Here is a 26,927-nt window from a genome sequence, read left to right as displayed (position 1 = left end):
TGATGGCTGCGCCAGCGTCTGCATCCTCTCAGATTTCTCAGGTTTTTATTCTTTTTATTTATTTTGACTTTGTTCTTCAGGAAGGATATGTATCGAATCCCCGAAGCTTGTGGGAAAACTACCCTCATGTTTACCTCTCGTAAGTACTCCCAATCTGGCCAGCCTTGCATTTTGAGCTGGCTAGTGTTTTGTTTTGGTTTTTCTGCACAAGTCTTGTAAAATGTTTCTTGGTGCTTATTCTGTTTGTGTGTAGTAATGCTTAACAGGACTGTAGTATCGCTTTTTGAAGTTGTGTATTTTCAGTTTTAATTCTGTTTTTGATTGACCTAGACTAGATAGTTTTGTTTTTTTTCAAAATATATTTTATTGAAGAATAGCAAAAACATATTACAAACATTATGTTGCCCCCAAACAGACACGAATTGTTCTGATATTTTCGTTCATTTTTATATGATTCATTTTACTTGTGATTTTGTACTAAATATGTATTCAGATCGTTCAGAGTTTTTGGATGGGCATGTTAAGTATAAATAAATTTGTGCAACTGAAAGGAGGTACTTTAAAAGTCTTTTGTATGCTCAATAGTTACCAAGGACGTGGAAATGAATTTCTAGGATGCAAACTTTTTTTTTTAATAGCAAAAATGGTTATTTCACTGTGGATGGGAGAAAGAGCATCAGTGGGAATAGTCAGGAGGATTACCAGGTTGACATACTGCAATCAAATGCTTTCAAACCATTGGAAACCATTTTGTAAAAATAAGACCTACAGGAAGCTCACTGATGGGGGAATTAGTTGGTTTCTATGAGTGTTTTGGGATGGCTGCTGCAGACTTTGTACCCAGCCCTTACATAGTTATGTAATATTTTACCTGGGTAAAGATTGTGCCGTTCCTCCGCGTGTACTCTGTATGCTGTGGGAATCTGCATAAATGCAGTGATTGATTTGCAACAGAATCCCACCTCGCCATCTGATGATCTCAGCAAGCCAGAGTAGTTCTGAATATTCATAAGACTTTTAGAGCTACATCATCCCTGCCGTTCTATGGTAATGAAATTAGTTTTATACACCTCCCGAAGGAGAAAAGAATTGTGTTGCTTCCGGATTGCGCTTAATTTTAACTTGTCGCCTGGTTTACCTTTAAATCTGTTTCCTCAGAAGCTAGACTAGACACATGGCAGTAAAGGAGGAAGGTGATCATGGGGACGCCTGGGCAGCAGTGGTTAGGGGATGGAGGCGGCATGGGTTGGACGATTAAAGAGGTAGCACAAATGTGTTCTCTGAGATCTGAAAGCTGCGCTGGTTGTCTGAGCCCAGTTTCTATGGGACGGTGGATACCACTTGACTTCCTAGCAGCAATGTTGTCAGAGCAAGGATTAAATGAGCACAGAGGAAATTGTCCCCTCACCCTTAGGAGGTGTTTGGCAGGGCAGTGTGGGGAATCTTGCACTTTCGCTACCCATCCTATACCTGTCCTGTGGATAAACAAAGGGACCTCTAACCTAGTGATTCTCAACCCAGCCCTCGAGAACCACCTGGCCAGTCTGTTTTTCAGGATATCCACAATGAATATGCATGAGATATATTTGCATACAGTGCATGCGGATATTTCATATGTATGATCATTGTGGCAATCCTGAAAACCCAAATGGCCAGGTAGTCTCTGAAGCTCAGGCTCAAATCCACTGCTTAACTCACAGTAACAGGATCGAGTTTGACCGTTATCACTCAGTGGGGGGAAAGGTCTCCAAGACATTGTGGTTAGTTTTCTAAAACCTATGGCCCAGTGCGTTGGTGGTCAAAAAGGAAAATACAAAGGAACAAAAAGGAGAATCAGAATTGGATCAAATTCAGTATGAGGAGAGAATTGCTGCAAACTAGGAGTCTTCAGATTAGGAAAAAAGGCTGACTGGGAGGCGATCATGATAAGAGCGGGAGAATCCTGAAAATAGGGAGAATGTAAAGGGGGCAACTATTATTCGCAAAGTCTCATAATGCAAGAACAAGGTTTAAAGCTGGGTTTAAAGGCACTTCTTCTTCACACAACTCCTACTTACTTTGTGGAGCTCATTGCTAGAAGGTATTGTAGAGGTAAATAATCTAAACTGAGTTCAAAAAGGGATTCAGTGATTTTCAACTTTGTCCTGGAGACACACCTAACCGGTTTGGTTTTCATGGTATGCATATGAGAGATTTACATAAATTGGAAACCTCTAGGAACTAGATCCATTGTACGCAAATCTATCTCATGCATATTTTGGTGATTTTCCTGAAAACCAGACTGGCTTGGTGTTCTTCCAGGACAGAGCTAGGAAACAATAGACTCGACACCTACAGTATATAGTGAAATAGATCAGTCACAGGCTAGAACCTCCATACAGTGTCAGATTGAGGGTCCATTAAGCCCAGTATCCTGTTTCCAACAGTGGCCAATCCAAATCACAAGTACCTGGCAAGATCCCAAATAGTAGACAGATCCCATGCTGCTAATGCCCAGGGATCTTTAGTGGCTAACCTCAAGGTCTACCTGGCTAATAACAGTTTATGGACTTTTACTCCAGGAACTTGTCCAAACCCAGCTATATTAACTGCATTTACCACGTCCCCCAGCAATGAATTCCAGAACATAATTGTACCTTGAGTGAAAAAATATTTTCTCCAATTTTGTTTTAAATGTGCTACTTAGTAACTTCATGGAGTGTCCCCTAGTCCAGAGCTTCTCAACCTTTTTTTTATATCAGAGCTCACTTTTAAGTTTGCTTGATCCTTGTGGCGCACTGAACCAAATTTTACAATGTCACATACATTCATACCTACTTGTCATTGGTCATGTGACTGTGAAAATGCCAGGATATGTACTTTTAACTAAATTGAACATGCATTATATTCCCTCTCCAAGGGCCAACCCAAACAGCACTCTTCTTCTCTATAAACCCAACCCCATTCAAGATCAATCCCAATCTCCTTCTCCTCAATGCCCAGTGTTCCCTTTGAGGATTGGTTTGCTGTGTGCAAAAATGTTTGCACGTGAGCAAGTGTTTTTGTTACATTACCCTGTGAGCACTACTTTTTTGATGCAAAAAGAGCCTATCAATTTTAGGTTCACAGCAACCCAGTCCTTAAAAGGAACATTGCCTAAGTCCATCCCTTGCTTAAAATAATCACCTAACAGTGGAATTTGCTTCCTCCTGAGCTCAGGCTGATTCATTGCCCTACCACGTTCAAGAAAAGACTCAAGACATGGCTGTTCGGTCAAGCATTCCCATAATTTCTTGAGTCATCCATAGCTTCCACAGACTGTCACAGACTATCGCTACCCATGACCTACGTTTATGTTTACTCAGCCACAGTAACGTCTTCCCCCCCTTCCCCCTCCATTAGTTAATTTCCCTCCTATTTAGCCTGATACCACTTTAATCCAATTCGTTGTAACTGCACACATTGTTCTTTTTTCCTAGTTATATGCTCCAAGTTGTTCACATCCTTGTTCATTGTAAGACATATTTGTCATTATTTGCTACTTGTTGTAATGTAAACCGAAATTTTAAGTAACCCTGTTACTTGAACTTTGGTATAAAAAAAGTTATAAATAAATAAATAAATAATGTCTAATAACAGCAGTGAAAATAAAATGTGTATGAAAAATTATTTTCAGCAATAACATGCAAAACTGCTTTCTGCATGCAGGTGAAATTAATAAAGAACAAACGTTTGTTAAAATAGAAATGAAGAGGGGAGGATCATAATGCCATAAAAGCCAGTGATAAGAAATATCAGTTTCACAGCATGAATTAGTTATACAAGACAGACCCTCACCAAAACAAAATAAGCCATAAAGTAAAAATAGAAACATGCCAACAAAAACTGAACTGGAAACCATAAGCAAAACCATATTATGCAGAGCAACAGTGGAAAAACAGAAACATCATCTTTCTTCACAAAACATCAAGCAGTAAAATAAAGACATAAAACATCCATAATATTAAAATTATACTAATAAAAAGAATAAATGTTAAAACAGCTGACAAACATTCAATAATTAAAAAAAAACTAACTTTCTTAGCGTGTAGCAGATGGGCTCAGGACCAATGGGTATAGTGTGCTCCTGATAGCTGGAGACGGAGTCAGATTTCAATCTGACGTCAGCACTACATATACTCGTGCAGGAAGCTCTGCTCTTCAGTATTTCTCCATCTCCTTAGCAGTTTGGGACTCTACACACAGCGTTAGGAAATCCAAACCAAAGAAGAAAGAAAATTACAAAATCTTACCTCTACGAGACGAGCCCCGCTCTCCTGCGGTGATACCTAAGTGACCCTCCCCCAGTCGAGAATTCCTGAGGTGATTTCTGAGATCCCCAAGAGGTAAACCTCGGTCTGGTAGCCGGTTCCCAGCGTGGACTTAGCCCCCAGGAACGGGAGTGGCTGAGAGGCAGCGGGTGCAATACCGAGAGCGGCGGTGAAGGTATTTCCCTCTCCCCCCGCAGCTGGAGACCGGGAAGCGCCGAGACAAGATAAGGTAGAAATCTTTTCTTAAAGTCTCCAGTCTCCGAGGCTCGGATAGCCGCACAGATCGCCCTCCGGTGTCTGTCCCATCGGGTTGAACAGCCCTGTCCGGCCTAGACCCCAATTCGGTATGAGGGTTCTCCCTCGTGGAGACCCTCGGGGGGGAGGGGGACCGCCATCTTGGCTGCATGGTCGCCAGCGCCATCTCCCCCCCTTGATCACCGTATTGTCTGCACAGTTGAGCTGTGTGCTCAGCGGCGAGCTGGGCACATAAACTACTTGTCCGCATAGCGGCGTGTACACCTGTGCCGTGTGCACAGCGACGCGCACAAAGGTGCCGGGCGCACAGCGGCAAGCTCAACGGCGCCGGGTGCACAAATTAAACTGGTGCGCATAGCGGCGCGCACATCTCTCCCCAGTCGCACATAGCGGCCTGCACGCACATCTTCCGCAGCTTGCACGCATATCTTCGACGCACCAGGAGCGCATAGCTAAGCCTCCCGCTGCGTGCATATAGGCGCACAGACGAGTTTTGATCGACTCCACATGCTCAAATCATGGCACCACCAGCCAAGAAAGCCAAGGGACAAGCTCTCTGCCCAGCCTGCCACCTGAGAGCGGCTCTTCTGCCCTGTGCCTGCAGTGCAAAGAGGCCCTGGGGGAACCAGGACAAGGCCCCCCCGGCCAGTAGAGCAATCCGGCTCCACCAACGATAGTACCCTGGACCTCTCTATCCCCGACTTGGCCCCTACTCAGTTGGGCCCCTCGGGGAACGCCGCTGGCTTCAATATGGACCCAGGAACCTTTTCCTGGGTAAATTCTTCAAAGGGCTGCAACCTTTGTCCAGGCACAATCGGTGCCACCGGTGACACAGCCACAGCCTCCACCAGAAGATCAAAACCTTCCAGGCCCCTCTCGGCCTCCCCGAGACATGCCCCCTCCGGACAAAAGCCTCCTCTTAGGGGACACAGACACCTCGGAGGAAGAACCAGACTCCCTGGAGGAAGGAGAAATCCCTCCAGGAACGGAACCATACCGAACCATGATGCGTTTCTTCTCCAGAGACGAGTTACCAGACCTCGTGTCTCTGAGCCTGAAGGAGCTGGCCATCCCAGGCACAAGCACCACAGTGGAGCCAAAGACAAACCCTCTGCTGGTTGGGCTCCATCAGGCCTCACACCGTTTCCCATTGCTGCAGGCTGTACAACAACTGATCGACTTGGAATGGAATGCTCCGGAGGCCAGTTTCAAAGGAGGACAGGCCCTAGAAGCCCTATATCTACTGGAACCCTCAGCCAAAGTACTCCTGGTGTTCCCCAAAGTGGACGCCATGGTCTGCGCTGTCACGAAGCGCACTACCATTCCAGTCGAAGGAGGAGCAGCACTCGAGGATGCTCAGGACAGACGTCAGGAATCCATCCTTAAACAGTCATTTGATGCAGCAGTTATGTCACTACAGATCACTGCCTGTTATGCAATGGTGACACGTGCCTGCTTATCACTTGCCAGGAATGCTACCACGCCCATCGAAGCATTAGAACCAGCGATATCCTTCCTCACGGATGCGACGTCCGACCTGGTGCACACCTCAGCCAGGAGAGTCTCATCCATTGTGGCGGCCGGAAGACAACTCTGGCTCCGAAACTGGTCAGCCGACGTGACCTCCAAGATGAAGCTCACAAGAATGCTCTTTAAAGGAGCCCTCCTGTTTGGAAGCGAATTGGAAAAATTAGCCGACAAATGGGGCGAATCCCCTAGCGCGTCCCTAGCACCTCTTTTTTGACAGAAGCGGCGGCTGTCAGCGAGTTTGACAGCCGATGCTCAATTTTGCCAGCGTCGGTTCTCAAACCCGCTGACAGCCACGGGTTCGGAAACCGGATGCCAGCAAAACTGAGCGTCCGGTTTTCATGCCGGTGGCTGATTTAAATTTTTTTTTTTTAAATTATTTTTTACTTTTGGGACCTCTGACTTAATATCGCCATGATATTAAGTCGGAGGGTGTACAGAAAAGCAGTTTTTACTGCTTTTCTGTACACTTTCCCGGTGCTGGCAGAAATTAACGCCTACCGTTGGGTAGGCGCTAATTTCTGAAAGTAAAATGTGCGGCTTGGCTGAGTAAGGGGTAAAGCTAGCGCGTCGAAAACACGCGTCCAAACGCGGGTTAACAGTGCGCTCCGCTGGCGCACACTGTACTGTATCTGCCTGTGTATCAAATACTTCTGGTGTTTCTTCTGCTGCCCTTGGGGGTCTGCTGTGTGATCTGTCATACAAGGTGGGCTGTTAGGGACTTGTGGAGGTTCAAAAGTTATAGGCTGCAATGCAATACTACCATGGGGGAAAGGGAGACCAAATCGGCACAGTGGTTGAGAAGCTCTGCCCTAGTCTTTTTTTTTTTTTTTTTTTTTATACAACGATTTGCATGTACCATTTTCATCCCACTCACGTTTTTTTATAGACCTGTAACATATCTTCACTCAGCCATCCCTTCTCTAATCCTGAAGAACCCCAGCTTGTTTAGCCATTCCATCCCCTTTATCATTTTGGTTGCCCTGCTCTGTACTGTTTCCAGTTCAGCTCTGTCTTTTCTGAGATGTGGCAACCAGAATGGCACATAATTCTCTTGGTGCAGCCTTTCCATGAAGCGATACAGAGGCATGATGATATTCTGATTTGTTCTCCATTCCTTTCCTAACATTGTATTTTTGCCCACCGCCATACACTGAGTCAAGGAGATCAACATATTGTCCGCGATGATGCCCAGATCCCTTTCCCAGTTGGTGATGCCAAATATAGAACATAACATTGTGTAACTACAGTTTGGATTATTTTTCCCTATGTGCATCACTTTGCACATGTCTACATTTAAATGTCATCTGCCATTTGGCTGCCCTGTCCCTAGTCTTGTAAAGTCCTCCTGCAATTTCTCACAATCCGCCTGAGGTTTAACAAATTGAAATAATTTTGTGCTGCTTACCATCCCATCTGGACTTCTGGGAGGGCGTGCTAGGGGGCAGACCACTCTGCACATGCCCTGTTTAATATACCACATTGGAGATGGGATGCTGGGCCAGATGGGCTGACCCAGTTTAGCATTTATTATAGGTTTCTTATCCCATGTTTCCAATGCTGTTTAATCCACCAACCATTCACGAGCACTAAATTTAGAAGCAAAGCCTTTAAACTGTTATTTTTCCCTTCTCGTTGGGCTTGAGGGAGCATTGCATAGATCTGGCCAACTCCAGGTCTTGTGCCGCTGGATGTGCTGAGAGCACTCGGGTGCGTTTAGTAATGTCAAAGTGCAGTCTCTCGTCTCTGACGAACTCTTGAGTTGTACCCGTGGGCTTGTCTGAGTTCTGTCATTTTTCACAGCTTTTTTTTTTTTGTTTTTGCTTTTTCTTTTAAAAATTCTTCTAGTTTCCAGGTGAAGTTTTTCTACCTTTGCCAGCTGGCATATTGGCTGCACGCCCTGCCTGAACTTTACTTCCAGAAGGTGCGAAAGGTGAGTGCTCGTTCCCCTTCATCCTTCTATGTAGTGCCTGTGAGAAATGCAACCAGAAAACCCTCAAAGCAATCCAGTCACGGATCTAAAAAAAGCAGAGCGTGAGAGCTTTAGTGTTTTTAGGGGTAACGGAAAGACAGACATTCATTCAGTGATGAAAGTTATTCACAGGAAAACTACTAGAGCAAATGCTGGTAAATGCATTAGGTGACAACTCCTCCCCAAAATCCCACCCGAAACTTTGAGACCACTTCACACGTGCTGCAGGAAGTAAAATGCACCAAAAAATGTTTTGCTTATAAGGAACAGCAGCTGCAAACTATGGTTTGTACGCATTTATGAAAAGAATCATAATGTTGGATGCAAATAGAATTTGTAGTGATTGTGATAAACTGGCTGTAAGTAACCGGGGAAGTCTGGGGGAAAGAGACCATTATGTCTGGGCTGCAGGTGCATTCCTGCTGGCAGCTGTGGGCGATTTCAACATTTGAGTGTCCCTGGTGCCCGGGAAATCCCCAGGGGGTTCCCAGGAAGGTCGGCAGTTCTTATGCAGCAAGCAGGGCTTCCTGTACCCGAAGAGGAGGACACAGCAGGTGTAGATTACTCGAAAGCTTCTTAGTTTTCAAACAGTTTTGCCTGCATCTTGGACCTTACTAGACCTGAAAGCTTTCGTCTGAACCATTCATTAGCCTAACAAAAATAGTGTGTCTAGCCCAGGACTTTATTTTATTTGTGGTGGTGGATTTGTTTTTTTGTTTTGTTTTTTAATTTTTTTTTTTTTTAAAGAGGTAGTATTAATCTTAAAACCTGGTGCCTGATGATGACGATGTAGGTTGATATCACTAAGCTCCTTTAAAACTTTTATAGTTGCTGTAAAACTATTCCCATTATATTGGCTGATAGACAGAAAACCACGAGTATTTTCTCCTTTTTTTTGGATCTGGCAATTGTCCACCTTTCCTCTGTCTGTAGCTTTCATAAAAGACTCAGTGCTGTGGTGTGCACAGAGGTCGGGCCGGCGGGAGGCATTAGGCGAACTGGGCAGCTGCATAAGGCGCCAGAAGTGGGCAGGGAGTCGCAGTCAATGTGAGGGCACACGTGGCGCGAAGCATAATTAGCGAGATCACGGAGAGAGAGAGAGATCATGTGGTAGGGTGATATCACTGCCCAAGGCGGCTGAACTCCTTGCACTGGCACTGCACGGAGGGAGGGAATGAAGCCTTGTCTGGCTGTGCACCAAGAGCTTAAGTTTGGAAAAAGTATCCATCTTAATGTTTAAGAAATCTGGAGGTATAAAACACTTTTGTTTAGTATTGTATATCTATATGAGAACTTTTTATATCAGCCAGTTTGAAGCATCTATAAGTGTAAGACCTGCTTTAAAAAAAACAGTTTGGAGCTGGCCTGTGGCTCCCTGGCAGTGCTGTGCATGTCCCATGCAGAGGAGCTGGGTTTCATTTTTGGCTCCTGCTTCCTGGGTCGACCAGGGATGGGGATGTTGCGGAGGCAGTGTTCACTACCTCTTGGGAGGAGAGAGTCAGTTATGGTGCCAGATTAAAGCATGATTGCTGGATTTGAGGCCCATGAATGCAGGGTTCCAGAAGGCATCCCTGGCAAGGGACTGTTGTTGCAGTGAATGGCTAAAGTGAGTTAGGAGAAAACGCAGAAGGGGGAAAATCATCATACCTCATAAAAATCAAGACAATAAAATCAAAAAAACGTAGAACATTCATTATATATTAAAATCATACAAATACGAAGGTGTGCAGTTCCAGTTCCCAGCCCTGGTTCTGATTGAGCTGGAAGCATAAAGGAGCAGGAGAAACTTGTCAGGTTCAAATAAAGATAAGAACAAAGAAAAAGCCAGTTTATGGAAAAAATGATCAGTAGAGTGGCCTGGGAAACGTGTTTCTAGGTTGGCTTGGTTTGAGTCGCTATGTAACTTTGGATATTCATTTCCTGTGGGGCTGATGTAATAAGACGCGCTCGACAGACTGCACAGTTTAACTTTACTATGGATGGAAGCAAGGAGCTTTGCGCATAACAATGTGTATACATATTTAACACCCTCTCAGGCAAATCCCATGCTAATGAAGGCATTAGCAGTTCTCCTAGGACAAGCAGGATGGTAGTCCTTACACATGGGTGACATCATCAGATGGAGCCCAGCACAGAAAACTTGTGTCAAAGTTTCTAGAACTTTCACTGGCACATTGAGCATGCCCAGCATGCCACTATCAACGCATCCATGCCAGGTCCCTCTACAGTCTCTTCTTTTCCGAGGAGCTGTCGTCTCGTGGTTGTGGAGCTCATGATGGCAGAAAAAGACCATCTGGCCCATCCAGTCTGCCCAGGAAGCTTCTTATGATAGTAACTGCCACTCCATGCAGGTTACCCCAGTGTTTCTGTTAAGGGCAGTAACTGCCACTCTGTGCAGGTTACCTCCAAGCCTTATATTAAGGGTGGTAATATTAACAATCAAATCCAAACAGCTGTCAAATCCACAACAAAATTGCTGCTAGCAACATTTTTAGAGGAGAGCAGCCTTCTTGAAAATTCAGACGATGCTGTTTGAATATGCTTTGTTTTGGACTTGGCTGTAGAAACAGTTCTGCACTTTTTCTCTAATGTCTGTGTATCAGTAACCCCGGACTGTAAAAGTCAGAGCCCAGCATTGGATGTTATCTGAATCCGGTCTCCCCCTCCGCCCCCTTTCCTTCCGCTGCTGAGATTGAAGTGGAGAGCAGTGTTTCATTTGCATCAAGGCTAATTTAAGGTAGCAATTCTCCTGCCTTCTGTTGGAGTAGTAGCAGCCGCTCTTTGCAGGTTACTCCATGCCCCCCTTTTTTTCATTTCCGCCTCCAGCCTCTAGGGATCTACGGTGTTCATCCCATGCCTTTTTGAATTTGTTTACTGTTTTCATCTTTACCACCTCTTCTGGCAGGGAATTCCAGGCATCCACCATCCTGTCCGTGATATTTTCTGATGTATGGTATGAGTCGCCCCCCTTAGAGTTTCATATCGTGACCCATAGTACTACTGTTTGCTTTCCAACGGAAAAGGGTTCGAGGATCGTACATCATTAAAACCTTTCAGGTATCTGAAGGTCTGTATCATATCTCCCCTGCACCTCCTCTCTTCCAGGGTATACATATTTAAATCCTTCAGCCTCTCCTGATAAGTCTTCCGATAAAGACCCCACACCATTTTGGTCTCCCTTCTCTGAACTGCCTTTGTCCTGTCTCCATCCTTTTTTGAGATACGGGCTCCAGAACTCAACACAGTACTTCAGGTGAGGCCTTAACAAGGATCTGTACAAGGGCATCATCACCTCCTTTTTATTTATTTTATTTTTTTACTGGTTATTCCTCTCTCTATAGAGTCCGGCATTTGTCTGGCTTTAGCTATCCCCTTGTCAGTAGTTCAGGCATTTACATTCCCTATCATAGTTACTGTAATGCTGTGCGTGTGTATAAATAGTGGGAGAGAGAGAGATGGCATCCAGCCCCTACGTGAAGACCTCTACAGTGAAGTTCTCAAGCACGTTTAATTAGTGGAAAGAACCACATTGACCACATCACCCCTACACTGGTTCGGCTTCAGTGGCTATGTGTCCACTGCTAGACTACTGTCTGCATCTTGTGTTCTTAGTTAATTTAGGATGCTAAAGAAGTAGGGATGTAATAACTAAAGTCCTTTAAATGTATGTGGTATATTTAACATTAATTTGGCAAAGGCCTGCAGGGGGACAAGTAATCTATTGATAAGGGCTGGGTCACTCCCTTGTTTTAGATAAATCACTGATTGATTTTTGGTGTGAAAATGCCTCTTTTCCTCTTATATGGGATAAGAATCTTTAAATCAAAGAATCTGCTTAGGGGTGAGTGGGAGGAAAAGAAATAAAGACAAGCTTAGAATTACCTCCCTTTCTTTTCTTTATATGAGGCGCACGCTTAGAATTACCTCCCTTTCTTTTCTTTATATGAGGCGCACGCTTAGAATTACCTCCCTTTCTTTTCTTTATATGAGGCGCACACTTAGAATTACCTCCCTTTCTTTTCTTTATATGAGGCGCACGCTTAGAATTACCTCCCTTTCTTTTCTTTATATGAGGCGCACGCTTAGAATTACCTCCCTTTCTTTTCTTTTTATGAGGCGCACGCTTAGAATTACCTCCCTTTCTTTTCTTTTTATGAGGCGCACGCTTAGAATTACCTCCTTTTCTTTTCTTTTATGAGGCGCACGCTTAGAATTACATCCCTTTCTTTTCTTTATATGAGGCGCACGCTTAGAATTACCTCCCTTTCTTTTCTTTATATGAGGCGCACGCTTAGAATTACCTCCCTTTCTTTTCTTTATATGAGGCGCACGCTTAGAATTACCTCCCTTTCTTTTCTTTATATGAGGCGCACGCTTAGAATTACCTCCCTTTCTTTTCTTTTTATGAGGCGCACGCTTAGAATTACCTCCCTTTCTTTTCTTTTTATGAGGCGCACGCTTAGAATTACCCACCTTTCCTTTTTAATAAAGCACACAAACTAAAGATTCGTTTATTCCAGTCTCACTCTTCCCCAGACATTAAGTCCCAAAATTACTCATCAATCCTCTTCAGCTGCCAGAAAAATCTTCTGCAGCTCTCAGTGCTCCCTCAGTATCATGCTATGCACACTAAGTATTTTTTACACACTTTTTGATTTTTTGTGCATTTTTTTTTTTTATGTAAAACAATTTTTATTGAGTTTTAACAAAAAAAACAGATAACACAGAGACTGGTGTGTTCAGATCCCTCTCTGTAAGAACTTGTCCTACAACCTACAGGGTAACCCCCCCCTCCCCAACCTCCTATCCCCCCCCCCCTCCCACCCCCACCCTATATCCCGCACAGTACAGAACAGACATTGTTGTGCATTTTTTAACTCCTGATTCCTTAACCTATGATTAGCTAACAGGCATTGGCAGTTAAAAACATTTTTCGTTTGGGTGTTTAAGAAACTGTGTACTGAAATTCAGTGCACAGCTTTTAACATCTTATTACACTAGCTTCCTCTTCTGTCCTCTCCTTATGTACGTGGTTCTCTCCCTTTCTGTTAGATTTGTTATAAGCTTTTTGGGTTGTCTATTTCACCCTTTGTAGCTGTGCAGCTGACAGCGCTTTAGAAATAAATAGTATCAAAACAGGCCTGGGTTTGGGGTTTTTTTTTTCCATTTTTAATAGTTCTTTAGTCATTTGCAAACTCAAAAATACCAATCAAACATTATCGTTAGTCCTGGGAAATACAGTGACATAGCACTGCAGTAACAGAATGCTTTTTCTTCATCCAGGCAAGCTTCGCGGCCCGCTTTTTAGTTTCATGACTTCAGAGGTTTGCATTTGCAGCCGCCTTTTGGCAGGGAAGATCTGGCTGCCCATTTTGGTACCTGACTGACGTGACGGCTCCCAGCTGTGTGCGTGTGTCAGCTGACAGGGAGCCCTGGGCTTGCCCACAGGAATGCACAGCTGCTGCTGCCGCCTCCGCCACAGAGTAAACGAGGCAAAGTCCTCCTCTCTTCCTCAGACTTTTCATTGCTTTCTCCAGTAGGTAGTTAGCTGCCTGTGTGGTTATGAATGCCTTCGTTTATGGCAAAGTTGTTAATTTCTGAAAATGCTCCCATTTACCAACCCGCTAACTTTGGGGGATTTACCAGATGGGCTGCTTGTCATCGGGGCATGCTGAGCCACTCCTGCTTTTGCCCCGTTGCATCTCTGTTACTTGTATTTTCCAGTTTATCTGAGAAAAACTGGACTACCCATCCAGAGATGCAGTGGGACAAAACTGGACACCACTCGAGCTGTTTCCCCATGACCTGGAGCAGGCAAAGGAAGCAGACACACCAGTAATTGAAACAGGAGAGTCTATACTGAAGCAAGCCTAATAACAACCAATGTGTCCGTGACCAATACTGGTTCTTCATGACTTGTTGCTATCTGGTAAGCCTGATTTTTTTTTTAAATAAGCTAGCCCTTGCCTGTGACAAATGTGTCCTTAGCGAGGAAGGCAGATAGGACCCTCACCTGCTCTCTGGAGGCCTTGGCCACTTGCAGTATTGTGCATGAATCTGAAGCACTGTGTGGACAAGGTTTGGAAATGCCCGGTTAGTATCCCATCTCCAGCTCCACGGGACTGAAGCTGAACAGTGATGTGAATGGTAGATGGGTACACAATGCCCTGATTTTGCTTTCTCCCACTTAGAGCTATGACATGCAGGTCAGGAAGCGCACCTCCTTTACCGTAACATCAGACATTGCTTGTGATCGCCAAGTGCTTGCATCTAGCCATTTTTTTTCTCTTGCATTCGCTGCCTTTTAACTAAAATGAAAATAGCAGAATCGTAGCTTCCTGGTTGTACCCCAGAGCAGTCCAGACGAGTGGGTTTATGCCTCTCTACCAGCAGATGGAGGCAGAGAACAAAACTTTGAGGCACTGCTACATAACCGAGAGTGCCACCTGCAGTCTCTCAATATTTCTCTGTCTCCAGCAGATGGTAGAGGTGCATACCTGCAATCTGGAGGTGGTGTTTTAAAAAGAGAAGAAGAGGATAAGAAGAAGATTCAGCTCCCCGAGGTGTTAGGTTCCTTCGTGGGCCATTCCTCGGGGAGAGCAGGCCAAGCGGGGGGGGGGGTTGGCAATCCTTGTCAGGACTCGGCCCTTTTTTGGCAAGGGGGTAGATAGCCAGGGGCCCTGGTTCCCTCTCCCCCTCTGGGCCCTTCGCTCCCTCGGTGTGCCTGGTTCCTCTGTGGGTAGCTTCCAGAAGCAGGGGAAGTAGTCTTTCTTTCCTGTTTTTCCTTTAGGCCCTGTTTCTTTAAAAAAAAAAAAAAAAGAGAGAAGCAGGGACAGGGAGGCTGCAGCAGAGTTTGTGTGCAGGCCTGAGGAGCAGGTAAGTTTGTTTTTTCTTGCCGGGAGGCAGGCAAGAGGGAACGGGCCGAATTGCTTGCCTTTATTGGAGTCGGGTAGTGCTGTATTTCAGCACCGGGACAGCAATCAGAGCGATCGCTGCTGCTACTTTTATTTTTAGGCTTGACCGCGTGTGCAGGCCTAACCGCCCTGACATGCTGGCTCCTGCGCAGTGCAGCAGACTTTGCCGCAGTTGCAGGCTGAGGCATTCTTACCTCTCTGAGGCCTCGTTTTCCCATGATTGTGCTTGGGGAGGGTGTTGGGACCTCGGCAGGACTCCCGGGGAACAGCGAAAAAGTATAGGAGGCTGGATCAGCTCCTGAGGCTCCGGGAGCCGGTGGCCATTTTGGAAGCACATGCAGAAGTGCAGGCTGCCATTTCTGAGCCCCGGGATTCCCCTTTCATGCTTTTTCCTGTGGGAAAGGACCCTGCTGGTGGCAGGGGACAGGGTGGGGCTCTGGAGGGAGTCTATAAGGACTCTTCCTCCTTGGGCCCGGAGGCCTTTTCCACGGGTTTTGTGCTTCTCTTTCATAAGGCTTATTTAGCCCAGAAGGAGTTAGGGCCAAAGAGACAGCCAAGAGGGCTAGAGGGCCTGTGGAGTCAGGAGGGATCCTGCGGATGCTGGGTCTCGGGCGAGCCCCAGAGGAGGACAATTCTTCGGGTAGCCTGGATGATCCTGACCAGCTCCAAAGAGGTCCGGTGGCACCGGACAATGACCCTGTTAGTGCCCTGGGAGATCCGACACAGAACCTGGATCGAGATCCATTGGGGGTCTTGGGGGATCCTATGCAGGATCCGGAGGCGATTTCGGTCGTGGAAGGAGATGACCCGTGTGTGGTCTGGCTGTTCCAGAAAGAGGAACTAGGTCCATTGATTCCCCAGGTGTTGGAGGAGCTCGGCATCAAAGACGTCTAGGAAGATTTGATCAGAGTGATGAAAACTGTACATAGTTGGTATATGTTTTAAGTCAAGGGGGCCTAGTTTGCAGGGGGCTCCAACTTTGTCTCTGTTCGCCCAAGGTTTATTAGGGGATTTGTTAAGGTGGACATCTTGGCTTGGGTTCCGATCTATACTGAGGGACTGCAGGTGGCACTCTCGGTTATGTAGCGGTGCCTCAAAGTTTTGTTCTCTGCCTCCATCTGGCTGATAGGGATGCATAAACCCACTTGTCTGGACTGATCTGGCGTACTTCAGGAACGAAAATTAGGTAAGAATCAATGTTCCTTTAACATTTTTGCACAAGAGAAAATAAATTGGAAATCAGGCTGGATATTATGTTAACAGAGAGCCAATAGGGCTGCTGTGTTCAGAAGTTTTTCTTTTGTTGGGTTTTTTTTTCTCTTAGCTGAGTTATGCACTTAGAGTCTGATTTGTAAAAGCATTTACTTACTTAAAACTGGGTTTTACATGTGTAAATGCACTTTACCCGTGGAAATGGGCTTTTGAAAATTGCAACACTATATGCCATATATACCTGCGTTAAGTGTGCTTTTGAAAATTGCTAAGATAGTATGCTACCTTTACATGTGTAACTCCTTTGCAAATTCACCTGCACAATCCTCTCTAAATTCAATTTGGCTACCTGGTATGCACTGCCAATTCTCCTGGTCCGCAGTGCTACCACTTAGGGTTGCCAGCTGGCTTTTTTTGTGTGTGTGTGTTTTCCTCCCAGACAGGTTGTTTTAGTTATAGCTTTTCCACAAAGCATCTATAGAGTTTAAAGAACTCTAATTTTTCCCTAAGAAAAGCAGGACCATAGGGCCGCCTTTAATAAAGAGGATTAATTTTTTTATAGGAACAAAATGGGGAAAAGTCCTTTTTGAATAAGGCTTTGATTCCATGCGTGCAGACCTAGGGGGAGGGAGGAGTTAAAACCAGCATGGATCATGCTGTGTGGAGAAGTGGAGCCAGCCAGCGGGGAATCTGCATTCCCTATGCAGTCAGGGAAGTGCACTCACTAATTCAGGGTTTCTAACCCTCTCCTGGAGGCATATGAACCAGTCTGGTTTTCAGGATATCCTTAATGAATATGCACAAAATAAGGAGACCTAGTGTATGGAAATCTATCTCATGCATTTTCATTATGGCAATCCTGAAAACTCCACTTCCTCCAGGAGAGGGTTGGCAGTCAAATGCACTAACTCAAATCAAAAATGCCTGACCTGAAGTTTTTCTAAAATAAGAAAAATTCTAGGAATCAGATAACATTGCTTTCTCTGGGGTTTTTGTAATATGCAAAAAAGTGCAGTGAAAATGCAAATAATGTACACTAATACATTACCACAAATGAGAAGTTATTGTATTGTACCTCTTAAAAAGAGGAAAACATTAGGAGGTCCATATTCAAAACCTATTTAGACGGATAACATGCGGGCTTTCACCGTGTGCAGACCTCTAAGCAGGATAAAGGGAGGCGGTCCTGGGTGCAGGAAAGGGGTGTTAGGTCAGGAGTAAAATAGCATATGCACAATACTTGGGCTTTTCAAAAGTAGGTGCATGATTTTTCCAGTGCCTTGGCGACTGGCTAGCTGTCAGAGATGAGCCCGGGGAGTTTCTCAGTCAAAATTAGCTGTGAACACCTGCAATTAAAAGCGTTGGCATGCTTCTGAAACTACATAGACTATTTCAAAAGTGCCTCCTAAATGCTGAGAGCCTATCATGCCAAGGTAATACCTCTCTTAAGAAAGCAAAACAAAACCTCTTAGCCTGGTGCCCACCTTCTTTGCGCGTGCTCTCGTGTCATTACTTACCTCTGTATCTGCCTGGAGATGGGGGCCAGAGGCTGCGTTGCACACCCTGAGAAACTAAAAATCTTTATATGCTTTCTGAATTGATGGTTTTGCAAAAGCAAATAATCCTTGCCCAGTGCAAACTGAGGTTGAGTATATTTGCATGGCTCCTTTTTCCTGCTAGCAAAAATGATCTGGCTCACTAGCATACGCTGATGCCGACTCCGTGTTCTCCCCTTTGGTTGCTCATAGTCTCTGCTCATCCCTCTGTCTTTTCCCCTTCCTTTATGAACTTTATTTTTTTTTCCCTAGGAAGAAATCCCCCGCCAGCTGCAGTATATTTGTCTATACCTGGTTCATATAGCTGGTGCATACGTTCTAAAGTAAGTTCAATGCGTCCTCGCGTTGCAGTACAGATACCTTTTCATGAAAGAAATTGCAATTCCAGATGTTTTGCTGTCAGTTCATTTGTCAGCATTGGGGCAGTTGAAGTGAAAAAAGTGCAAGATTCTTTTTTTTTTTTTTAACAGCAAAGGGAATACTAAGCAGCCTTATCTTCACTGGTGCTTATTTTCACACTACCAGACCATCTTGCCTTGTAATTTACATAATAATAATTTGTATTTCTAGATCACCTTTTCAGTTTTTGGCTCAAGATGGTTTATAACATTGTTTTCAGGTATGATAAGTCCCTGCTTCAGAGAGCTTACCATCTTAAGTGGCTGCTTGAGGCAGCGGAAGTGACTTGCCCAAGGTCATAAAGATTAGTGGTGAGGGAAGTGGGATTTGACTTCTGGTTTTCCTGGCTTGCAGCCCATTGCTGTAACCAGCAAGCCTTTTCCCCCTTCTGTTGGCAGCTCCCTGAGTAGTTGCAGCCTGCTGGGCTTTTAGAAATGATGCTCCATTGGAGCAAAGCAAGGGCTACTCCTTAGCCGCTCTCTGCCTGGGGGAAGTGATTTACTATTTTGCATTCTCTCTCTCTCTTTCCTTAGTTTGACCCGTCTGGGTCTGATCCTGCTGCTCTTACAGCACGTCGCAGAGTTCCTCTTCCATGTGGCCCGTCTGTTCTACTTCATCGATGAAAACAATCAGAAGTTGTAAGTGCTGCCGCGACGGAAGCTGTAGACGCGATGCATCTCAGCCTCGGTCAGGTTTCCAACTCTGTTTTACACAATAGATTCATAATGTACACTGTGTGTATGTTGCTTTGTAGTGGGTGAGGTGGGACTCCATAGGGGTCAACCCTGACTGGTAGGATTCGATATTGTAATTGATGACTTGGATGATGGTACTGAGAAGTTCATGGCTGACATAAGATGCTGCCGACTCCTCCCAAAATGTTAGCTCTGATGCTATCAAGTCACTTGCTACCTGCTTCTTGAAGTGCGGCCTTCAGTCATGTGACCCAGATGGGCACCAGTTAGACACTTTCATATCTGACAATATGGGTTTTTGTTGTTGTTTTGTTTTGTTTCTGCATGGGACAGGGTTGGGGGACAGGTTCCTGCCAAAGCTAAATTCAGTACAAAATGTGAAAATTTGTGTTTGTGAATTAGGGAGTACAAAAACAATCAAGTATTTTTAATCATATGCAGAATCTATTGTATTTATTCATTCACATTTCTGAGTCACGTTATCATTCTCAAGAAGATTTACAATTGCATCTCAGTCATGATACCAGATAACAAATATATACAGAGGTCCATATTCAAACGCCATTTTCATAGCGTGTAGCCAGATGGACGCAGGACCAATGGGTTTATGTTCCCCGCCAGCAGATGGAGACAGTCAGGTTTCAAGGCTGACATCACCCTAGATCAGTAGTTCTCAACCTTTTTCCCATCGTGACACACTGGACAGGCCACACTCACATGTGTGACACACCTCTCATTACAATTCACGGCGGAAATAAAAAGTAAAGGTCCAGTAATTATTTTTATTGTTTAAAATGACACAAGGAATATATATATATATTCTGTCTGAACAGAAATTGCATAAATAGTAAACAACCCACACCAAAACAGCACCAATTTCCAGCACTTAAACAGTAACCACCTTACCTAAGAAAAGGCAACACTGGAAATATTACACCAGGCCTTAAGACACTAATACATCTCCTATTAGGAAAACGGACCAAGTCAGGCTGCTATAGAGTCCTACACAGAAACTACACGCCAGCAGAGAACCTCACCTGAATCACGTGCTGACCCTCACCTAACAAAGAATAAAGAGACCAAAACGTATAACTAGAAGCATGCAGACAAAAACTGAATTGGAAACTGCAACAAACCAGACTCTCTATATGCAGTGTAATAAAGGAAAAAAGAAACATCACCCATCCTTATAAAACAAATCAAGAAATATAAAATCTGTAGCAGTAAAACCATACTAACAAAAAGAACAGATTATTTTGAAACAGCTGATGAGTGGAATATCCAATAATTAAAAACTCATATAAAAAATTTCTAGATACCAATAAAATATTTCAAAATAGCAGACACAAAGACCCAGTAATGAAAAATAAGGATACAAAATTTTTTTTGCTCTGCATACCTGGGAACATTTTGATATCCAGGTGTCCTGAGATTGTTCTGAATTAGCAGGAGGAGGGGTGGTTTGCTTGGAAATTTCTCCTCTCTCAGTCACATACCAGCGCTCTCTCTCTCACACTGGCTATCAATTACACACCTATACACACATGCTCTCAGTCACTCACATATACACATGCTTTTCTCTCACTTATATAGGCTCTTAATTACACATTTACACACATGCTGCCTATCTTTTCAGGCTTACACACAAGGCTTTCAATCACACACATACATGCGGTCTTTTTCTCTCACACACAGACACTCATTCACATGCTTACGCATATGCTCTCTCTTTCTCTCATTTACACACAGGCTTTCAATCACATACTCACATGCTCCCTCACCTAAACCAGCTCTCAATCACACACAGACTCATATGCTCTCTGTTTCTCTCATTTACACACAGGCTCTCAATCACATACTCACATGCTCCCTCACCTAAACCAGCTCTCAATCACACACAGACTCATATGCTCTCTGTTTCTCTCATTTACACAAAGGCTCTCAATCACATACTCACATGCTCCCTCACCTAAATCAGCTCTCAATCACACACAGACACACATGGTCTCTCTCTCTCATTTAAACACAGGCTCTCAATCACATACTCACATGCTCCCTCACCTAAACCAGCTCTCAATCACACACAGACACACATGCTCTCTCTCTTACTTATACACACAGGCTTTTAATCATACATACACATGATCTCTCTCACACACAAAGGATCTCAATCACACACACATACTCTTTCACGCAAACAGGTTTTCAATCACAAACTTACACATACAGGTTCCCAATCGTAAACTTGCATTCATGTTCTCTCTCTCACAGGCAGGCTCTCAATCACAGACATATACTCTCTTTCACATATACAGGCTCTCAATCATTCACATACATGCTATCTCACTCACACACATACACACACAGGATCCCAAACACACATGCTTGCTTGCTCATTCACTCTCTCTCCCTCCCTCCCTGGAACTAGCGGCAGCAGCAGCCTCCTCTCAACCCTAACCTCCTTCATTTTCAGCCCTCGCGCAGAGAAAGGAGTCCCATGGGCCGCGAGGGTTGACGTTCTTCTTCATTTTTCTCTGAGCCGCGCTGCTCATTCCTCCGGCCGCGCCTCTCTTCTGGTCTTCGGGCCGACGCTGACTACACTAGCATGGTCTCTTCTTCCCGCACACGCACCCGCTGCTCACCACGTCCTCTTTCGGGCCGCGGGGGGGGGGGGGGCGGGAAGAAGAGACCATGCCGGTGCCGCTGACTCCAGCTGTTCTGCTGCGTTCCGCCCGGGCTGACAGCATTTTAAGTCTGGGCGGAGGAGGATCAGGGAGTGTGGCGACACACCTGCGTGTTCTTGGCAACACACTTGTGTGTCGCGACACACCAGTTGAGAACCACTGCCCTAGATACACCCCTGCAGTGACCACAGCCCTTCAGTATTTCTCCATCTTCAGGAGATGCAGACATGCTTTCCCTATGGGGATTGCAGTACCTTTTGGAAGAAGAAATTCTATTTTTAAATTGTAGAAAAGATATCCTGTGGTGATACCTAAAGGTCCCTCCTGCAGTTGAGAATTCCTGAGGTGATTTCCGAGATCCCTCAGAGGTGTGCCTTGGTCTGGTAGCTGGTTCCTGGTGTGGACTTGCTGCTGAAGCAGCTGAAAGGCAGCGGGTGCAGGAAGCCGAGCGTGGCGGTGACAGCCAAAGCCCTCTCCCCCCACAGCCTGAGACTATCTCTGTACTTGGCCGGTAAGCGCTAAGCCCCGCGTTAAGCTTGGTTGACACACCTCATGGTAGGCTGCTGCAGCGCAGTCTTGTGCATGTTTTTGTGCCTGTATTGTCCACCATAGAGCTTCGGTATGTGCAGTACGTATAACATCACACGCGTACATATGCGCACAACTTTCTAGGCTCAGAATACAAGTAAAGCCTGGTGCACAGGCTGAGTGTGTGCCTCGCTGCGGCCTGCGTAGGCACCTGAAATCTGTGCTCATAAAATTTTAAGCGCGAGCTGTCTGGACACGCAGTTACCGTCGCCAATGGCTCCAACAGCAAAGAAACATAGGCGCTTTTCTCTCTGCGCTGCTTGTCATATTAGGCCTGCACAGGCTGACCTGGATTCTTGCTTATGTCAGCATTGTGAGGAAGCCCAGGGAGAGATGGCCTCCTCGGACTTTGCTAAGCCCGGCTCCTCCCATTCAGAGGATGAACATAAGAAAATGCCATACTGGGTCAGACCAAGGGTCCATCAAGCCCAGCATCCTGTTTCCAACAGTGGCCAATCCAGGCCATAAGAACCTGGCAAGTACCCAAAAACTAAGTCTATTCCATGTAACCATTGCTAATGGCAGTGGCTATTCTCTAAGTGAACTTAATAGCAAGTAATGAACTTCTCCTCCAAGAACTTATCCAATCCTTTTTTAAACACAGCTATACTAACTGCACTAACCACATTCTCTGGCAACAAATTCCAGAGTTTAATTGTGCGTTGAGTAAAAAAGAACTTTTGAACGAAGAGCACACTCCTTTTCACTAAGGATCACCTCCTGATTCACTCAGAATCCTCCTGGACTTCAAGCTCCACTCCTTCTCCTGAAGCCCTGGGTGCTCCATCCTTGAACCCAGTCAACCTCCCTGGAGGAGAGCCAGCAGGAAAGAACTGGGAACCTTTGGGGTTCCTCTGCTATATAGAAACTACTCACCGGTGGGAAGTGTCTGAAACACCAGTACTCACGTCACCTCTTTGACCTTTGGGGACACTTAGGTATATAGTAAGGGACACGTTTTGGGACACTGTCATGCTTAGATAAAAAGCATCTTACCTGCCTTAAATGGCTGTCTGAAAATTGCTTCCCTTCCCTTTCAGTGTGGCTAAAGGTTTGCATGTTGCACAGCGAGAGGAGGCATTTCTGAGGGCGTTTTGAGGTTGAGGGGTCGGGGAAAGGAAAAGTGTGCATGAAGATGGCATTTTCAGATTTTGGCTTGCTCTTTTCAATTATAAATCTACCCTCGGAAAAGTTAGGTACACATGACCAGGTGCACATTGTACCAATGATACGTTTCAAAGTGAACAGACGTGTGTAGTTTTGCTTTGAGAATTGGTGCAAAGCCCATGAATAGAAAGTAAGTGTGGTCTTTGTCCCTGTGCAGACAGCTTGAAAATTGCTCTCTTTGGCCACCAGTGTGGCAAGCTGAGCATTAAAGCCATGTGCTGAAATTCAGAGTACAGTTTAACACCTGTGCCAAAAAATAATTTAATTCCTGATTCAGTAAGCCATCGGTGTGCTAATGTACCAGGAGTTTAAAAGAGCACGCTAACCTGAAAACGTGTAGAAGGTATGCTTAGCGCACGCAAAATATGATTTATATGAAACATGTTTTCTGCACGCACAGCATGGTTTATGCACACAGAACATGAGTTAGGAGCATAAATCATGATTTCTGTACATAAAACTTGTGCTCCTAACTCATGTTTTTTGCTCACAAACTTTTAGGTCCACAACTTTTATACACACAAATCAATGAAATCATGTTCTTCACACAACAATGTGCATAACCCTTTTTTATGCACAGAAATGCCAAGTACAGGACTCCCGCACCACAAACTCCAGGTTCAGCTCCATAGACTAACACTAGCCCCAGAAACTTTACTCCATGTCTGAACATAAGTTAAATTCTCAGAATTATTTATTTATTTATTTATTTATTTATTTATTTAATTAAGGGTTTATATACCGGAGGTTCCTGTATAATATACATATCACCTCGGTTTACAATGAACAGTAACTATCGCTTCAAGTTAGCGGTTTACAATGAACATGGTTAATCCAGATAACAGGAAAATATATATAATAATGTTAACAATTAAGAAGTAATAATAAATAGATAAAATAACAATTAATAAATAAATAGAAAAATAAATAGATAACTAACAGTAAACAATTACTAAAACAATTACTAAAACAAGTGAAGCTAACACCCCTCTCTGCATGGGGACGTCATAGCTAATGTCTTGAATAACGTGGGATTTGATAGCATTAGGCTATCACACAGGAGTCCATTTGCAGCCGCTGTGTGGCTCGGCAAGTCAGGAAGATAAACTTATCTGGCTAACTTTGCCTATATATTCAGTGGCATGGCCATGCCACTAAATATATCCAGCAACCCTAAAGCTAACCCGTTAATTTTATGTGGCTAACTTTAGGACAGGTATATGGGATGACCTGACTTGGTCGGATAACTTATCCACCTAACTCTTGTCCTCCCAGATAACTTCTGAGATATCTGATTAAATACTTCTGAATATGGACCTTACAGTTTTTGTTTTGTTTTGTGTTTTTTTGGGGTTTTTTTACTCACATTTTCTTTTGTTCACTGTACTGCTTGTTGCATCAGGAGAGAAGTTGTACGCAGAAAAATGTGCACAGAACCCAGCGCACCTTATTACATAAGGGCCTTTATTTTTTTTCTTCCTTCGAGAGAAATGGCTAAGTTCTTCACTGTATGATGTAGTGAGTGAGGTCAATTTTGCACAGACCAAACACTTTTTATTTTGCTTTTAAACATTTTGCTTGGCAGTTTCTCCTGCCCCCTTTGGGCTTCAGGCTCGGTCAGATGCAGCTCCTACTGAGGCCACAGCACCATTCTCCTCCATTTACAACTCTTTTGAATGTTCTCCCCACACTTCCCCTCCCCAACGCCACCTCTGCTTTTAATAACTTTCTTCCCACTCTCCCATGCAGCTAAACCATCAGTGTGCCATTTGTGACCCAAGAGCCATAGACTGCAAAGATAGGAACCTGGAACGCCTGTCCCTTGAATCTGACCATTAGATGTGGCTGGGTGTCCCCCTCTCCCCCCACCACTCCTGGGGGGTGGTCAGTGCTGCCTCTGCAGCATCCATACTCTCAACCTGCCCAAGGAACAGCCAGGTCCAGCTTAGCAGTGCTTACCACTGACCTGCCAGACCAGCTCCCCTCCCCAAAAAAACACTTGTATGCCTACAAAACGGAAACAGATTTTTCTACTGTGCCTGTATCTGCCATTGATGCAGAAACCCCTCCTCCATTGTGCTTGGCACAAATAAGTGTTTGCAGAACGTATGGTCGTAGTCGAGTGTAGTTAAGATAGATTGGTGTCTCTTTTGTCTTCTCTAGGTTTAACGCCTGGGCAGGAGTGTTTGTGGTTACCCGCCTCTTCACCCTCACCCTCTCTGTGCTGGCCATTGGATTTGGGCTGGCTCGGGCGGAGAATCATGCTTTTGATCCGGAGAGAGGAAATTTCAACACGTTGCCTTTTAGGTGAGAGTGCCGGCTTGCTAATCGCTTTCATCTCGTTCATGGGTTACAGCAAAAATTTGTGTTTTATAAACTAGGCCGACTCTTCCATTTAGGTGATCTGGGTGATTGCCTAGAGTGCAACAGTTATGGGGGCGCCACCAAGGGCTTTGCTAGAATGAGGGCACAGGGCTCTGCCCCACTGCTTCTAGTGACCAGCACGTTGAATCCGACAACGGAGAACAGTCCTCTGACTGCTCCAGCCCTCCCACCCCAGGTAGTGTGCATGGAGCAGGAAGTGGGGGAGATCAACATTAGACTGGACAGAGCAGAACCACTACACTGCAACCAAATACAGCACCCCCCCCCCCCCAAATCTCCTGTTTTTCCCCCTCCCCTTCCTGTCCTGAAAGGAACAAGGGAAGTGGGGGAAGGCTGGCGTGGATGGAAGTTTAGGTTTTGTCTGCATATTTCTATTTATAATTTATGATCACTTATTGTGCATTTGGTGAGGATTTGTTTGCGTTCTGTTTGTGTTAATACATTTGGATTTATTTGAATAAGTTTGGATTTTTAGTCCACCTTTCTAGATAATGCTCAGAGATACTTATAGCAGTTTTAGAATTTTAGTCCAGTAAATCATTGCCCAAAAGAGCTTACAATCTAAGGGCCTAATTTTCAGAATCATTTACATACTTAAAACTGGGTTCTACATGTGTAAATGGGCTTTGAAAATTGCTACAGTGTGCCATTGAATTGTCAGTAGGATTTACCTGTCTTTAAGTGCACTCAACGCGGGTAAATGGGTTTCAAAAATTGCTGTGAAAGTATGTTACATTTACGTGCATAACTACTTTGAAAATTCACATGCATGTGAGTGCCTGAGGCAATGGGAGATAAAGCGACTTGCCCAAGTTCACAGTGTGTGTCAGTGAGGAAAGTGGGATTTGAACCCTGGTTCTCAGACAATTTCTTTTAACCACACTGCTTTTCCCTATTGGGAAGAATAGTGAGGCTGTTCTAAGGCTCAGCATGTAACAGTTTGCATTACTGCTTTTTCTCGAGTAGGCTTGTTGCTGTTTCAGTCCTAGCAGTTAGTGCTGTTATGGTATGGCAGATTTGCTACATATAGTAAGTTCTGAGTGACTATTTTGGAAGGTTTAGTATTTTTTCGGAGAAAGAGCAATTTTCAGAGGCATTACAGAGGGTAAAAGCACTGTTTTATGCATGGAAATGGGCTCTTTGAAAATAGCCTGCCCACCCTGCACATAGACGTGTATGTATCATGCCAGTATCCACATACTTTTCCATGCAGAGAGAGGAGGGGATAGTGCTGGAAAAAGTACCCACACAAATAGCAGGTGCTGGTCTGTTCATGTACCTTTT

The 26,927-nt window shown here is 44.7% G+C and overlaps 1 protein-coding gene across 2 annotated transcripts in view; it reads left to right on the top strand.

The window, feature by feature from the left end:
* TRAM2 (translocation associated membrane protein 2) overlaps positions 1-26,927 on the top strand; it is a 142,203-nt gene that overhangs the window by 104,048 nt on the left and 11,228 nt on the right. For both annotated transcript variants that reach the window (XM_029596123.1, XM_029596124.1), the window contains exons 5-9: positions 81-139; positions 7,920-8,004; positions 17,978-18,048; positions 18,658-18,762; positions 25,422-25,565. In XM_029596123.1, the coding sequence (XP_029451983.1) occupies positions 81-139; positions 7,920-8,004; positions 17,978-18,048; positions 18,658-18,762; positions 25,422-25,565 (464 nt within the window). The remainder of the gene's footprint in view (positions 1-80; positions 140-7,919; positions 8,005-17,977; positions 18,049-18,657; positions 18,763-25,421; positions 25,566-26,927) is intronic.

Source organism: Rhinatrema bivittatum, chromosome 3 (genome assembly GCF_901001135.1).
Source record: "Rhinatrema bivittatum chromosome 3, aRhiBiv1.1, whole genome shotgun sequence".
NCBI lineage: Eukaryota > Metazoa > Chordata > Amphibia > Gymnophiona > Rhinatrematidae > Rhinatrema > Rhinatrema bivittatum.
Note: the sequence above shows the minus strand (reverse complement) of the source record. Positions and strands in the feature narration are given on the sequence as shown.